Here is a 15,759-nt window from a genome sequence, read left to right on the forward strand (position 1 = left end):
GCCGTGACGGGCAGGAGGGAGGTTGCTGCAGGGACCCTGGAGCGGAGCCCCTGGTGCCCCCAGCGCCCCTAGAGCTGGCCTAGAGAGAGTGAAGAGAGGGAGAGAGAAGCGGGAGGGGGGGCGGCCCCAGGTGGGAGGGTCAGGGTCTGCCCCCCTTGCCGCTGTTACCCTTCAGTTCTGTGCTGGTGCCCCCAGCACTTGCAGCCAGGCCCGTAGCCCCCCTGCTTTGGCCAAAGCCCTCAAACCAGGGCACACCATGATGTCACCTGTTGCACTCGCGTGGGACAGGTGGCTCTGGACGCAGGCTCAGCCGGGCCCAGTGACAGAGGCCTGCGCTCACTCATGCCCCGTGAGCCCCCCACGGGGAGGGGAAGGATGTCCAGCCCAAGTCCAGCCCCCTCAGTGGCGGGGGCCCCTGGGGAGAAGCAGGGGACAGGTGTGGCTGGGACCTCCAGGCAACAGGCCGCCATGGGTGCAGGACGCGGCTCAGGTCGGAGGAGGGGAGAGCCCAGCAGGTAGGGCGAGAGCTCGAACTCCAGCCTGGCCGACGCCTGCACCCTCTCGGGGCCCGGGGTTCTGCTCTGCTCTCTGCCGTAGCCCCCCGGACATTGGGGGGGGGTGCTCGGGCCTGGTGCTGTGCTCTCTGCTGTAGCCCCCTGTAGACCTGGGGATGCTCAGGGCCTGGTACTGTGCTCTCTGCTGTAGCCCCCTGTAGACCTGGGGGTGCTCGGGGCCTGGTGTTGTGCTCTCTGCTGTAGCCCCCTGGACCCGGAGGGGAGGGAGGGGGCTCAGGGCCTGGTGTTGTGCTCTCTGCTGTAGCCCCCTAGACACAATGGGGGGTGCGGGGGGAGGCCAAAAGAGATCTGGGCTGAGATGGCCACACAGGGCCCCCTGTGGGAAGTGGGGTTCCCTGGATCAAACTCCTTCCCCTCCCTCACCCCCACCAAGTCTTTATCTTCTTTGCTCAAAGAACTAAACAAACTGGGAGAGCTGGTCCTTGTGGGTGGCCGCATCCTGGGCGAACAAGGACCCCTCTGAGTTCTGCTGCCAAGAAGGACTCCTACCTACAGGCATCTCGGAAACTCCTGGGCCTTCCACCCAATAGGAGCTGAGAGGCCAAGGCCAGGCTGTCCCCGTCCCCCACTCTTGGCGGCCAGGACACTGCCCACGGCCCAGGTCTCTCTATGGAGCCCAGAGCTGGTGAGCCAAGCCCTTAGCTCCTTGGTTGACCAGCCCCACCCTGGTTAAAGGCCCCCAACTCCCCTCTTCCCTGCTCTCAGGCCTCCTCCACCCAGGCCTGGCTCTTGGGGCACACTAGAAAAGGCCCACGTCCTCACAGGGACGGAATTCAGGATCAAAGTGCTCAAGCTGACTCCTCTCGGGCACTGGGAAGAGTTGCTAATGAGCTGCCCCCCCCAGCTCGGTCTGGGCCCTGCTTAGCCAACGTGCTCCTGCCCAAGCTGAGAACTCCTCCCTCTCAACTCTCATCCCCCAACACTGGTAGCTGCGGGCCCCTCCCGCCTTGCCTCCGCACTGGGTGCGCTCAGATGGCTGTATTGCCCATTTATGTGGCTGTCTCCCCACTAGTCTTCCTTATTCATCTCTCACCCTTGGGCCACACACAGCTTCAGGCATGCAGTAAGTGCTCAATAACTGTGTCCTGAATAAACAAAGGCTCCCCGCTGAGAAGCTCCTCTGTAGTTGGTTCAGCAGCACTGGGACCTCGGGACCAAACACAAGGCCTGGAGGGAGAGCAAGTCACTCCAGTTTGCTTCTGGCTGCCCTCGAGCCCTACCCCCGCCACCCCCCCACCCCCCCACTCCCCCACCCCCACCCCCTGTCACCTTCTCTGGGTCTGCTCCCTTGTAAAATAGGGGCAAATCCCCAGTCTGACCTGCAGATCCTCAGGGCTGCTGTGGGGATCTGAGAGGCTAAGGCCTCCCCCCAGAGGGGGGGAGGTTGTCTCAGAGCCTTGCCGGCTGAGCCTGAACCCCCCTGCCTGCAGCACTGAGAGCTCTGTGTCCCCATGCACCTTGCAGGGTGCCTAGACGTCCAGCTGCCCCGGGGAAAGCAGGCACAGAGGCACCCACAGAGCTCAATGCTTGAGCTGCACCTCTGCACCTCTCCCCGGGGCTGCAGCCAGACAGCACCAGGCCCAGCACCCCACCTCTCCTCCCCCGCCTCCACGGGAGGTCTGAGGCCAGAGCTCAGAGGCCTGCGGAGCGAGCGAGGACAGTCACCAAGGAGACAAACAGGACAAAGAGCCGAAGCATGGACGCTTAGCTCCTGGGATGTCCGGGGTTAGCCCGGGCTGCACCGTGGAGCAGGCGGCTGGTGCTGCGGGGGGTGACCGGCCTGCTGCGGGCCTCACCCCACAGCGCCCTGCTGCTGCAGAAGCATCTGTGCGAGCTGCCACCCCTGGACGCAGGCACAGACCACTTTTTCTTGGCCGGCCACTTAGGGCCTGGCCCTTTCCAGACAAGAAGCTGGTCATTCAGGTCTAAACACAGACTGGCTTTCATTAAGAAACAGAGCACCCCTGTGCTCCTGGAGGCTGCCCTGTGCCGGGCCTGCCCAGGGAGGACCCCCAGGCAGCCCCAGCCACCCAGCGCCCCCACTCAGGGCTTCCAGGGGGCTCGGCTGCTCCCGGGACAAGTCCGCTCCGTCCAGCCATGGATACCACCCAGCGCACCCCATTCCCACCAGCCTGTAACACCCACCTCCGGATCCCTGTCTGTGGCCCCAAGCCTGGGGGAGTTGGGGCAGGAAAACAGAGAGGCGGGCCTGGAAACCCCTCTCACTGCTATGGGGGCTTGGAGAAGCCACTCCCTCTCTCTTGGGCCTCAGTTTCTCTCTGCAAAGGGGCGAGAAAGCCTCAGCCCAAGAAGGAAAGCAGATGTTGTCTGAGGGGAAAAAACAAGGCAGAGTTAGGAGCTGGGTGAACTGCAAATGGCCACTGACCATCCTGTGGTCAAAGGGTCTCCTCTCCCAGGAGAGGCTGGCAGGATCATGGTCCTTAAAGGGCCGCCAGCCTCTCTGCCTCCCTCCTGCAAACACCAGCTCTGTGTCAGTGCTGTGTATACTAGGAGGGATAAGGCAAGCTGCTATCCCCGAAATGCCTGGCGGGAGAGGCAGACATGAAACAAATATTTATACAAATCAACACATAATTATAACTGTGTAATCTACGCTATGAAAGAAGAGCACAGTGTCCTAGTTGGACCCCTGTCAGGGAGTCCTGACTCAGCATTGGAAAGCAGGGAGGATTTCCCTAAGAAGCAGTGGCATTTTGAGCTGATAGCCAATGTATGCTGATCAGATGGGGGGCGGGTATTTGGAAGGAATTAGAAAGGGGTCATTGTAGAGGGTTTATGATGGGTGTGCAAAGGCCCTGAGACCAGAGGTGTGTAGCATGTATGAAGCACCTAAACAGAGCCTTTGTGTTTAGAGGGTGGAAGTAGTGAAGTGGTGAACAATGAGGCTAGCGAGGTTGGCAGGGCCAGATCATGCAGGGGGAACCCCTGTAAGGGTTTTGGTCATTTTCTTAAAAGCAGTGGGGAATCAATAAAGGGATTTAAACAGGGAAATACACTATCAACTTTGTATCTTAAAGAGATCATTCTGACACATAGATTCGCTTGAAAGTAATCCAAAGGAGGTGGGGAAGGGGGAGTAAAGGTAAGTATTGATGAAACAGGGACAATCTTCTATTGATGGTTATTACAGCAGGGTGATGGATACATGGGGATCCGTCCTACAACTCTCTCCTTTTTTTATGTTTAAAATTTCTCCATGGAGACAGAGCAGTTAGAAGACCGGATTCCAACGGAGAGATGATGTCCCAGACTTGGTGGCAGTGGTGATGGAGGCCAGGGATGGATTCAGGATATATATTTCGAAATAAAATCAACCTGGCCTGGTAATCCACTGGATGTGAGGTATAAGAGAAAAAATATCAAGTATGAGCCCAGATATCTGGCATAAACAAGTAGGATACTGCTCTGTTTTGCTGAGATGAAACAGGAAAATACATCGGAAAAAAAAGGCATATTCGAAGAAACAACCTGAGTTGTCTTAAAGTTCTGTGAGAAACATTTAAGTGGAGATGTCAAGCTATTTAGGAATAAGGAGCTCAGAAAAAAGGTCAAGGATAAAGGGATAAATTTCTGAGTTACTGGCCCAAGAATGAGTGCAGGAGCTAGGAAAGTCAATACACAAAGAAGAGAAGCTATCAATAGGGGTACCAAAACCAAATAGGAGAAAGATTAGTGTTTTCAACAAATGGGACTGGGAAAGCAAGATATTCACATGCAAAAGAATTAAGTTGGACCCCTAGCTCACACCATATATAAAAATAAGCTTTAAAATGTTAGAGCTAATACCACAAAACTTTTAGAAGAAAACAGGTGTAAATCTTTGTGACCTTTGATTAGGCAATGGTCTCTCAAGATATGATATCAAAAGGAAATAAAAAGAAAGATAAAATGAGCCTTATCAAAATTGGAAAACTTTGTGTTGCTAATGATATCATCAAGAAAGTGAAGACAACCCACAGAATGGGATAAAATATTAGCAAATCATATATCTGATAAAAGACTAATATCCAAAATATATAAAGAACTCCAAAGATAAATACCGTGTGATTCTACTTATGAAAAGTACCTAGAGTATCAAATTCAAAGAAACAGAAAGTGGAATGGTGGTTGCCAAGGGCTGGAAGGAGGAGAAAGTGGAGACGTATTTAATGAATATTTCAGTTTCGCAAGATCAAAAATTTCTGGAGACCGGTTGCACAACAATATGAATATGCTTAACACTACTGAACTGTACAAATGCACTAGAAATGGTTAAGATGATAAGTTTTATGTTATGTGTTTTCCTTGACCACAATTAAAATAAAAATTTTTTAAGAAGAAATATTTTTTTTTCCTAAGGATTTGAGGGAGAGGGAGAGAGTGTGCACACATGTGTGCGGGAGGTGGGGAGAGGGGCCCAAGGAGAGGAAGAGAGAAACCCAAGCAGACTCCACGCTGAAGGTGGAGCCCGATCCAGGACTCAATCTCACCACCCTGAGATCCCCACTGGAGCCCAAACCAAGATTGCATCACTGAGGCACTAAAAAGAACTCTTAAAATTGAATGATACAAATTAATTAATTTAAAAATTTTTTAAAAATGAATGCTAAAGACAAGTAATCCAACTAAAAATGGGCAAATGTTTGAAGAAACATTTTTCTCCAGGTGATGTCAAGTGACCAATAAGGACATGAAAAGATACTCAACATCATTAGCCACTGGAGAAATACAAACCGAAACCACAATCAGATATCACTTCACGCCCGCCGGGAGACCATAACCAATATTAGGTGTTGGTGAGGACGCAGAGAAATTGAACCCTCATATATTGCTAGTGGGAATGCAAAATGGTACAACTGCTTTGGAAACCAGTCTGGTGGTTCCTCAAACGGTTAACCATAGAGTTACTATATGACAGGGCAATGGCACTCCTGGGTACACGCCCGGAGAGAACTGAAAACGTGTCCACACAAAATCTTATACAATAAGGCTCGTGGAATTATGATAATTAGCCCCCCAGAATGGAAACAGCTCAAATACCCATCAAGTGAGAACAGAGAAACTGCGGTACATCCCTGCGGTGGGATAGTACTGAGCCAGGAAAAGGAGGGAAGGACTGATTCAAGCTACAACATGAAAGAACCTTAAAAACCCTACACACCAAGCGAAGGAAGCCAGTTAGGAAAGACCCCGTGCTGTAGGATTCCGAGGACGGGAAGTGTGGAGAACTGGCAAATCCAGGGAGACAGGAGATGAGTGGCTGCCAAGATGCTGGGGGAAGGGGAAATGGGAAGTGACTCATGTGCATAGGGTTTCTTTTTGGGGTGACAAAACTGGTTTGGAATTCAACAGTAGGGAGAGCTGCACAACTGGGGGAACACATGAAAGCCACTGAGTTGTACACTTTCAAAGGGTGGATTTTGTGGTATGTGGGTTAGATCTTGAGGAGGAGGAGGGGGAGGAGGGGCATCTGGGACCCAAAGAAGCACCACCACTTAAGGATCTGGGGGGGAGAGGCCCCCAGGGGACTAGGGGAGAGGGAGCCGAGAGGTAGGAAGAAAACTAGAGGCGGGAGTTGCCCTGGGAGCCCAGGAGGGTTTCAGGCAGGGAGGCGGAGGCCGGGCCCTGAGCCCCTGCACCGCAGGGACCCTGCTGGCCTGCTCCTCCTTGCCTCTCACCCAGGCTGGTGGGTGCCCCCGGGACACCCAGCGGGGACAGGCCTCTGAGAGCCCCTCTGGTCCCCTGCGCCCCCCCTCCCCAGGGTCCAGCCGCGCCTGCATCCTCACCTGTGGAGCCTCTCCTCCCCCCAGGGCACCCGCACCCCGAATGCCACACCTGGGGCCGCCGTGCTGCTGATGCCCCCAGCTGCCAGGGTCCCGGGGCCAGAACCCCGACCTGGTCTTAGGGCCTTGCAAGGCCTGGGACCTCTTCCTCCGGGGGGGGTGGGGGGGAGGCTCCTGATGGTCTAATGGGTGGAAACTTCCAAGGAACCCCTGCTCTTGCCCTTATTATCCCACAAGGTTCTGGAGGTTCCAGCCAAGGCACAAAAGCAAGAAAAAGAAAGAAAAGCTTTAGACGCTAAAAAGAGAGTGTTTTAAATTTATTTTTATTCTCTCTTTTTTTTTTTTTTAAAGTCAGCTCTATACCCAGCATGGATCTTGAACTCACCACCCCGAGATCAAGAGTTGCATGCCCCACTGACTCGGCCAACCAGGAGCTCCCCAAAAAAGAGAATTTTTATTTGAAAGATGGTAAGATAAACTATCTAGAGGACACACAATCAACTGAAAAGAAAAGAAAAGAAAAGAAAAGAAAAGAAAAGAAAAGAAAAGAAAGTGGCCTAGACATTCTTATATTTGGACACTGGGTTAGACAGGGCTGTGGGAGGGATAGACACATACTGAGCTCCTACGGAGTTTATTATTCTAGGGATTATAAGATCTACATAAAAGTCAATAGTTTCTCTATAGACCCATGATAAAATCTATCTATCTATATTTATTTATATACACATATATATTATAAAATATATAAACATTATAAAATATATTGGGGAAAATGATTCTATTGATATGGCAACAATACATATAAAACATCCAAGAATAAACTTTTACTATGTAGAAAGTCCACAAGAAGAAAACCACAGACATTTTTTAAATGACATAAAAGAAGACTTGAATAAAGTCATCTTCTTGAGTGGGAAGATTCAAAGTTTTTTTTTTTTTTCAAAGTTTTTAAAGAAGTGAATTTATTTCAAATTTAACACAAGGGCTTGCCCTACCAGATGTCCAAACAAAGCGAGAGCAATCACAGCTAGAGCAATCAAAATACAATGGTATTTACTGCCTTAGGAAAGATAAGCAGTTCCTAACAGGGAGTCCAGAACATGATCTATGGATATCTGAGAACTTAGTACCTGATAAAGAAGGTGTTTCAAAATAAGTAAGAGAAGAATGGATTGTCCAATAAATTATATTGGGGCAATTGGCTATCTCACACCATTCACAAAAATAAATTCCAAGGAGATTAAACATCCAAATATTTTCTAAATAAAGAACTAAAATAAAATACAGGAGGACATGAACATATTAGGAAAGATCTTTCTAAGCAAGATGTAAAATCCAGAACACATAAAAGATTTAATTGCATAAAAAATTAAAAACTTTGGGATCCCTGGGTGGCGCAGCGGTTTAGCGCCTGCCTTTAGCCCAGGGCGCGATCCTGGAGACCCGGGATCGAATCCCATGTCGGGCTCCCGGTGCATGGAGCCCGCTTCTCCCTCTGCCTGTGTCTCTGCCTCTCTCTCTCTCTCTCTGTGACTATCATAAATAAATTTTAAAAAAATTTTAAAAAAAATTAAAAACTTTGTATATCAAAATGTAATAAAAAATTGATATTTTTAAACATATAATGAGCTCATCCAAGTCAGTAAGAAGATGTAAACGATCTAATAGAAAAGTGAGCAAAGAATATTGAACAGGCAAGTCACAAAAGAAGAAATATTTCTCTTAACTATCTTATTGGTAAAACTTAAAAAATTACAGTGCTCAGTATCACCAAGGATGTATCACAAATCTACAGATCCTTTGAACCAACAATTCCATCTCACAGAAACTCGGTATAAGGAAAATAGATGGACAAGTAGGCAAAAATTTATATTCATATGGTTAACAATTATATGAAAAAAGTGGAAATGCCTAAATAATATTTTATCAATATCATAGATTCCTGTGCAATTGACTAAAATAGTGGAATATAGTTGCATGTGCTCATAGAAAAAAAGTTCAATATGTGTTGTTTAGTGAAAAGTAGGTATAGATTAGTAAGATATGATTAATCCATTTATAAAATTTAACCTTCTATACCTAAGGGTATTTATCAAACAAGAGTGATTCTATCTCGTGTGAGAATTATAGGGTGATTTTTACTCTCTTTAATTTCTCTTTTATTTAAGCTTATTATAACAGGCATGTAATACTTTCAAAATCAGCAAAAACAATAAAGATTACTTTTTTAATATTTAAAATAAAAGGTAGATATGATATCTTCTTTTTTACTTATTAAATGCCAAAGGCCTAAAAGTTTAATAATATCTACTGTCGATCAACATGCTAATGAATGGGCAGTCTTACCCAATACTGCGTGGTAGGGCAGGGTGAGAAAAGGTACATACATTTCATATGTAGATACCCATCCCACCCATAAATTCAACCTCTAACAACCTATTCTTAGAAAACAACTGGACACAAATTTAAATGTATCAGAATGTTCACTGAACTGTAGTTAGAAGAAAAAAAGAACAATAGGGCATGAACAAATTGCAGTTTATTCATGGAATGAAAGGCTGGGTAACAATTAAACTGATATTTATCAAGTTATTTATTAAAACTAAATCTCTATGAAGCCCTGACTTTATTCTTAAAAAGAATAATATTACATAACATTGGGAAAAGCATTATATAGAACAGCATGCATAATAAAATATAAGTGGGAAGGATGCTCACCAAAATTCCAACAATATTTTTCTCCATGAGTTGGGATTTTAGGTGTTTTTAAAATTTTTCTTCTTTATACTTTCCTGCACACTTTGCCTGAATTTTATGATCACAATGAAGTACTTTCATTTGATGGAAAGAATAAAAAGGAAGGAGAAAGAGATAGCAAGAAAAAGACTTGTTTCAAGGGCACAGCAATAATAATAAACACCTCTGAAACTCCAAATTCCTAACACCTCACTCTTCTTACGTGAAAACCCTCTAAATCCAACAGAAAAAGAAACCTTGATTTTTAAAATGGACTTTGCCAAATCCCCACATGTGATAACACTGCACAAAACTAAACACACACACACACACACACACACACACACACACACACCAGTGTATGTAAAACCAGTGAGATCCAAATAAGGTCAATGGGTTATATCAATGTCAGTTTTCTGGTTGTGCCATGGTGCTCTCATTATACAGGATGTTACACTGGGAGAAACTGGGTGAAAGATATGTGAGATCTTTGCATTACTTCATACAATTGCATGTGAATCTACAATTATCTCTAAATATAAAATTTATTTCAGAAAAATGAACTTTGTACCTTTGAAAGGAAAGCAGACCTAAAGATTTCTTAAAGCTGGGGCTGGATCCTTAGAGAGGCCTGGTCTCAGATTCTCAAAGGTGGAAGCACTGCAGGGGAACTAACTTTTGGTGGCATCTCTCTCAAGCCATTGCACAGCCTGAGAACCTTTGAAGCAAGCCAGATGTGACTCTGTCTTACGGATAAAGAAAGGAAGGCTCAGAGCCAGTAGTAATAACTCAGGAGAAAGGAACTGAATCCAGGTCTTTAACTAAGCCTCTTTTTATCATTCTATCACAGGGACTACATATCTGAGAATGACTTAAAGGAAAAAAAAAAAAAAAACAAACACCTCATTCAGTGTTACCCACATCAAGGAACTTGTTATAAGGAAATAAATAGTCCAGTGGATTAAAGAAAAAAAAAGGTAAAGTTGCAATCAGGTACAAGGGATCTAAAAATGTGTACCTACATGTGAATATCATCCATCAGGTGTGTCATGCAGAAAGTTCTGTTAGAAAGTTCTTTCCAACACCCAAATGGACCTTGTCCTAACTAATGATCCTTCACCAAGGAACAAACCTATGTCATCCTGTCCCTTCCTTAATAAAACTAGATCTCCACTGTTAGTGCTATATCTCAGTGACCAAATAGTTAAAGAAAGGGCATTTCTTTATAGAAAGATTCAAGCTAATAGATGGTGAAAAAGTGATAGAATTAGAGCAACATCATTTTAAAGTCCTAATGAATAATGTGTCTAAGGGAAATAATCATCAGTGGCCACTAACATCCCCCAAGACAAAGAACGAGGTCTAATGATCCTGTGCTAACCTAACCCCTCCAGTGCTTAATACCTTCTTGAATCTGACCAACCCCAAGTTATAGGAAATACAGGGCTCACAGGAACATTTTGAACACCATCAACAAACTGGGAAATGGTATTGGACAAATAATCTGATTTTTTTCAACAAATAAATTGCAAGGAAGGGGCACCTGATGGGCTCAGTCAGTAGAGCATGCAACTCTTGATGATCTCAGGGTGTGAGTTCAAGCTCAATGCTGGGTATGGAGATTAGTTAAAAATTTCAAGGGAAAAAAAAAGAAGAAATGGTAGGGGGATCTATATATTACATTATAGAGATATAGATATAAAGATTCAATATGTTAACCAATTGCATAAACCTCATTCAGATCCTTATTAAACTAAATAATGGTACAAAGACATTTATGAGACAATGGGGAAACTTTAGATGCTAACTCACTGGTGATTCTAAGGAGTGACTGTTATTTTTTAGGTGTGAAAACAGTATTGTAGTCATATTTTTTAAAGACTTTACCTTTCAAAAAAAAAAGATTTTATCTTTTATAGATATACACTGAAATAGCTCTGGATCAAATAATACCTTAGATTTGCTTCAAAACAATCCAGGTGTGAGAGAGGAGGAAGATATATATGAAATAAGGCTGGCCCATAACTTGATAATTACTGCGTGATGGGCACATCCTGCTTATTATACTAGTCTCTCTTTTCATATACGTTTGAATTTTTCTGCAAGAAAAGGATTTAATGATGAAAAATATAAGCATTTTTCAACCTGTTTGGTAGTCAAGGAAGCCCAGTATGAATATAAAGTCTGAGGTATTGTCACTAGGTTGTTTTATTTTATTTTTAACTCTTTTTAAAAAGACTTATTTATTTTAGAGAGAGAGAGAGAGAGCTGGTGCATGGGCCAGGGAGAGAGAGAGAGGAGAAGTAGCTTCTCCACTGAACAGGGAGCCCAACATGGGCTCAACCTCAGGACCCTGAGATCATGACCGGAGCTGAAACCAAGAATCAGACACGTAACCGACTGAACCACCCAGGCACCCCTGTCAGTGAGTTGTTTTAAAATAACTTTTCTGGATAGTCCTTCTAAATTCAAAAATTATTTTAAAAAGCACTTTGTGTGGCTCTGGTTGGTATGGGCAAGTTTTGAATAATCCTGTTAATGTTAACACAAAATAGAAATATTTAAATTTTTTTCTGAAGAGACAAAGAAAATCTTTATAACTGGTCCCAGTTGTTTGCTCAGACATACCACCCATGCTGCTGCTCTGACCCTAAGTCAGAGGAAAAGAGATGCCAATGAAATAAAAGGCCACTACGATTTTGACAATTATTTAATATACCATCAATGTCCCACATCACCCTGTTAGGAGGAAAAGGAATTCATGTTTGATTTATTTATTTTTTAAAAGATTTTATTTATTTATTCATGAGAGACAGAGAGAGAGAGAGAGGCAGAGACACAGGCAGAGGGAGAAGCAGGCTTCCTGCGGGGAGCCCAATGTGGGACTCGATACCAGGACCCCGGGATCACGCCCTGAGTCAAAGGCAGACGCTGAACCACTGAGCCACCCAGGTGTCCCAATTCGTGTTTGATTTAAACTCACTTTTTTTCCCAAGATTTATTTATTTATTTGAGAGAGAAAGTGAGAGAGGGGGGATGAGGTAGTGCAGAGGAGAGGGAGAGAGAGTCTTAAGCAGACATCGTGCTGAGTGTGACATGGGGCTCCTTTCCAGGACCCTGGGACTATGACCGGAGCTGAAATCAAGAGTCAGACGCTTGACCAACTATGCCACCCAGGCGCCCCCAATTTAAACTAATTCTTTATGTGTTTCCTATTTCAGATTAAAATAGAAATAGTGTGGGGCACCTAGTCAGTAGAGTGAGTGACTCTTGATCTCAGGGTTATAAGTTCAAGCCCCACATTGGGTGTAGAGATTATTTAAAAAAGGAAAAAAGAAAAAAAGAAATAGTGCCCGCCAGAAACACATCTGTTTCAAAAACTCACCATGTGATTTTCTAGTGGATATTAAACATCACCTGAGGAAACATGCGGTTAATTTAAGACTAGGACTTGAAGAGTGGCTCAAACTCCAAGGGTTATTAAAACTCCAGTCCTGGAGTACCTGGGTGGCTCAGTGGTTGAGCGTCTGCCTTTGGCTCAGGTCGTGATCCCGGGATTCTAGGACTGAGTCCTGCATCGGGCTCCCCGCAGGGAGCCTGCTTCTCCCTCCGCCTGTGTCTCTGCCTCTCTCTCTGTCTCTCTCATGAATAAATAAAATGTTAAAAAAAAAAAAAAAAACTCCAGTCCTAATATAGACCAAACAATTTCTTAACATTTACTTGAGACAGCAAGAGAGAGAGAGATGAGTATGGGGAGAGGGGCAGCAGGAGAAGAAGAATGAGAAGCAGACTCCTTGCCTGGCAGGGAGCCCGATGCAGGACTCGATCCCAGGACGCTGGGATCATGACCCGAGCCAAAGGCAGATGTCTAACCGACTGGGCCTCCAGATGCCCCTATGACCAAACATTTCCAGAGCAGTAAAAATGTGTCGATGTGGTAGGGAGAAGGGAGGAAACAGCTTACCCTGTAGAGGCTTACATTCTTGGGGGAAAAAACCCTTCCTTCTGGAATCTGTGCCCCTATGACCAAACATTTCCAGAGCAGTAAAAATGTGTCGATGTGGTAGGGAGAAGGGAGGAAACAGCTTACCCTGTAGAGGCTTACATTCTTGGGGGAAAAAACCCTTCCTTCTGGAATCTGTGCTATAGCAGGCAGGTAATCCTTGGAGGGAGTGGGGGTTAGCTTCTTATCACACAGGAATCTCTGTTCCCAGGGGCTTCTGGTCTCCCCCTCTTCTTCCCTTCCTACATTAGTAAACACTTGGGGGATTAATCAAAGCTTCAAAGGTTGGTGATGACAAATGGTGCCAGATTGATGCCCTGCAGCCCAGGTGAAGAGCAACACAATGGCCCAGACCGACTCCACCCGAAACTTACACTTGGCACCAGAGATAGCTGCAGTATTGTGGGGGCTTATTTTCACTTTTCAGGAAAGGAGACAAGCAAGTTATGAACCAACTTCTGATTCCCAGAGGAAGGCCCTTCATGCTGGTCGGGTGGACACGGTATGTGGCCTTCCGCGCCCAGGCTACATCTTAACCAGGTTAGGGACTGGGCAGAGCCACCCAAGAGGCGCTAGTAAGATCAGCGGGAGCCTGGCTGGCATAGACTCATGTTGAGTACTCCCCACCTCACCTCGGGAGTCCTCTGGGGGGGATGAGCTGGCGCACAGGTCTTTCTCTCTGCATGGAGCCTTTGGGGGGCTCACCTAGGTTCAGAATTTTGAAAGCCACCTGTAGCATCAGGGCATGGACGGGGCCAGGGCTGTTCAGTCTAGGCTAATTCAGAAACCTCTCCCTAAGGCAAGTCAGGAAGAACTTCCATTTGGTCCCTGCGGAAAGTCCTGGAAGCTCCGTGACAGCTTCCGTCAGCTTTGCCCTCTGGACCCGGTCCTGTCCATTTGCTCCAGAGATGCTCACCGCTGCCCTGGCCCTGTCAAACCCTCACCTGTGTCGATCAGCGTGGGCCGGACTCCAGCCAGCACAATCGGAGCACAGGAGACGGGTGTGCTGGTCCCCTCACTACGGGGTCTAGTCTCTGAAAAGCGCTGGACTTTGGAGCCAGCTAGAGGCGCACCAGGGGCGAAGACCTCACAGACCCCGGGCGCCTCTCTCAGCGCTGGGAGCCTGATCCCCCAAGGACGGGGCACCCTTACCCAGGAGGAGGGGGGAGGCGAGCAAAGAAAATCAGGGTACATGACAGCTGGGTGGGGGCCCACCGGCCTCTGAAAACAGGTCAGGGGGGTCCCCGAGGGTGCAGCCGGGCGGCCCGGGGCAGGACCCGCACGTTCACCCGCTGCCCCGCGCTGGCGGCCGGGCCTGGCTGCCTCCGGGGCTCAGGCTGCGGCGCTGGGACCTGCAGCTTCGCTCCGGCCGGTCCTCCCCAGCAGCCCCGCCCGCGGCGCCCGGGACCTCCGGGGCGGAGACCACAGCCCTTGCCTACCTGAAGCAGCACCTCCAGCCTGCCCAGCCCCCTTGCCCCGTGCTCCGCGGCAGGAACCGTCCCTCCTCCCGACGCGACTTTGGATCAGTCTCCAGGCGGAGGGGCGGCCCCTGCAGCGCGGGTGCGGCCGAGTCGTGCCGGGACAGCTCCGAGCTGCCTCGGGGCCGCGGCGGGCCGAGCCGGCGGGGGGGGGGGGGGGGGGGGGGGCTCCGGGACCAGCAGGAAGCGCCCGACTTGGGGTGAGGGGCGCCAGGACGAAGGACTCGGCTCGGGGGCGGACCGCACGCACGGATAGATGGACGGACGGACGGACGGACGGACAGCGACGTCCTGAGGCCGCGCGGGCTTCCCCCATCCCCGGGACGGAGCACGGGGCGCCCACGGCCGGGCCCTCTGCCCCCGCCAACACCTCGCAGCCCCCGGAGGCGCCCGGGCCCCCGCCGCGCCGCGCAGCCCTGGACACCCCCGGACAGCCCCGGACAGCCCCGGACACCCCCGGACAGCCCCGGACAGCCCGGACACCCCGGACACCCCCGGACAGCCCCGGACACCCCGGACACCCCCGGACAGCCCCGGACACCCCGGACACCCCCGGACAGCCCCGGACACCCCGGACAGCCCGGGACACCCCCGGACACCCCCGGACACCCCCGGACAGCCCGGGACACCCCCGGACAGCCCCGGACACCCCGGACACCCCCGGACAGCCCCGGACACCCCGGACACCCCCGGACACCCCGGACAGCCCCGGACAGCCCCGGACAGCCCGGACACCCCCGGACAGCCCCGGACACCCCGGACAGCCCCGGACACCCCCGGACACCCCGGACACCCCCGGACACCCCCGGACACCCCCGGACAGCCCGGGACACCCCCGGACAGCCCCGGACACCCCGGACACCCCCGGACACCCCCGGACACCCCCGGACACCCCGGACAGCCCCGGACAGCCCCGGACACCCCCGGACAGTCCTGCAGCGGAGCCCAAATTCCGGTGGCCCGGAGTGCCTGCCCCGCGGCCAGAAGGGGCCCAGGCGCCGAGACCCCGCGGCCGCCTCGCCCCGCCGGGCGGCGTCCCCTCGCGCAGCCCGCGGGCCGCAGCCCCTTACCTGCCCGCCTCGGCGGCCTCGCCCCGGCTCGGAGCGGTCATCGCGGAGCCTCCCGCGAACGCCGGAGACCCCGCGGCCAGACCGAGCGCCCGGACCCGCCCCGCCCCGCCC

General features: G+C 49.4%; 1 protein-coding gene across 17 annotated transcripts in view; it reads right to left on the reverse strand.

Annotated features, from left to right (window-relative positions):
• Nucleotides 1–15,753, reverse strand: part of GRAMD2A (GRAM domain containing 2A) — a 32,063-nt gene extending 16,310 nt beyond the window's left edge. For 3 of the 17 annotated variants that reach the window (XR_011997456.1, XM_072739075.1, XM_072739061.1), the window contains exon 1: nt 15,649–15,733. Coding sequence is in view for 5 of the 17 variants with exons in the window: in XM_072739075.1 (XP_072595176.1) it covers nt 15,649–15,689 (41 nt within the window). In the remaining 12 variants the exon portion in view is untranslated. Of the gene's footprint in view, nt 1–1,608; nt 1,743–2,720; nt 2,904–14,539; nt 14,690–15,648 lie in introns of those variants that run through there. The other 14 variants (XM_072739069.1, XM_072739072.1, XM_072739074.1 and 11 more) reach the window with 12 other exon arrangements.
• Nucleotides 15,754–15,759: the final 6 nt, after the last annotated feature.

Source organism: Vulpes vulpes, chromosome 15 (assembly GCF_048418805.1).
Source record: "Vulpes vulpes isolate BD-2025 chromosome 15, VulVul3, whole genome shotgun sequence".
In the NCBI taxonomy this organism is placed as follows: Eukaryota; Metazoa; Chordata; class Mammalia; order Carnivora; family Canidae; genus Vulpes; species Vulpes vulpes.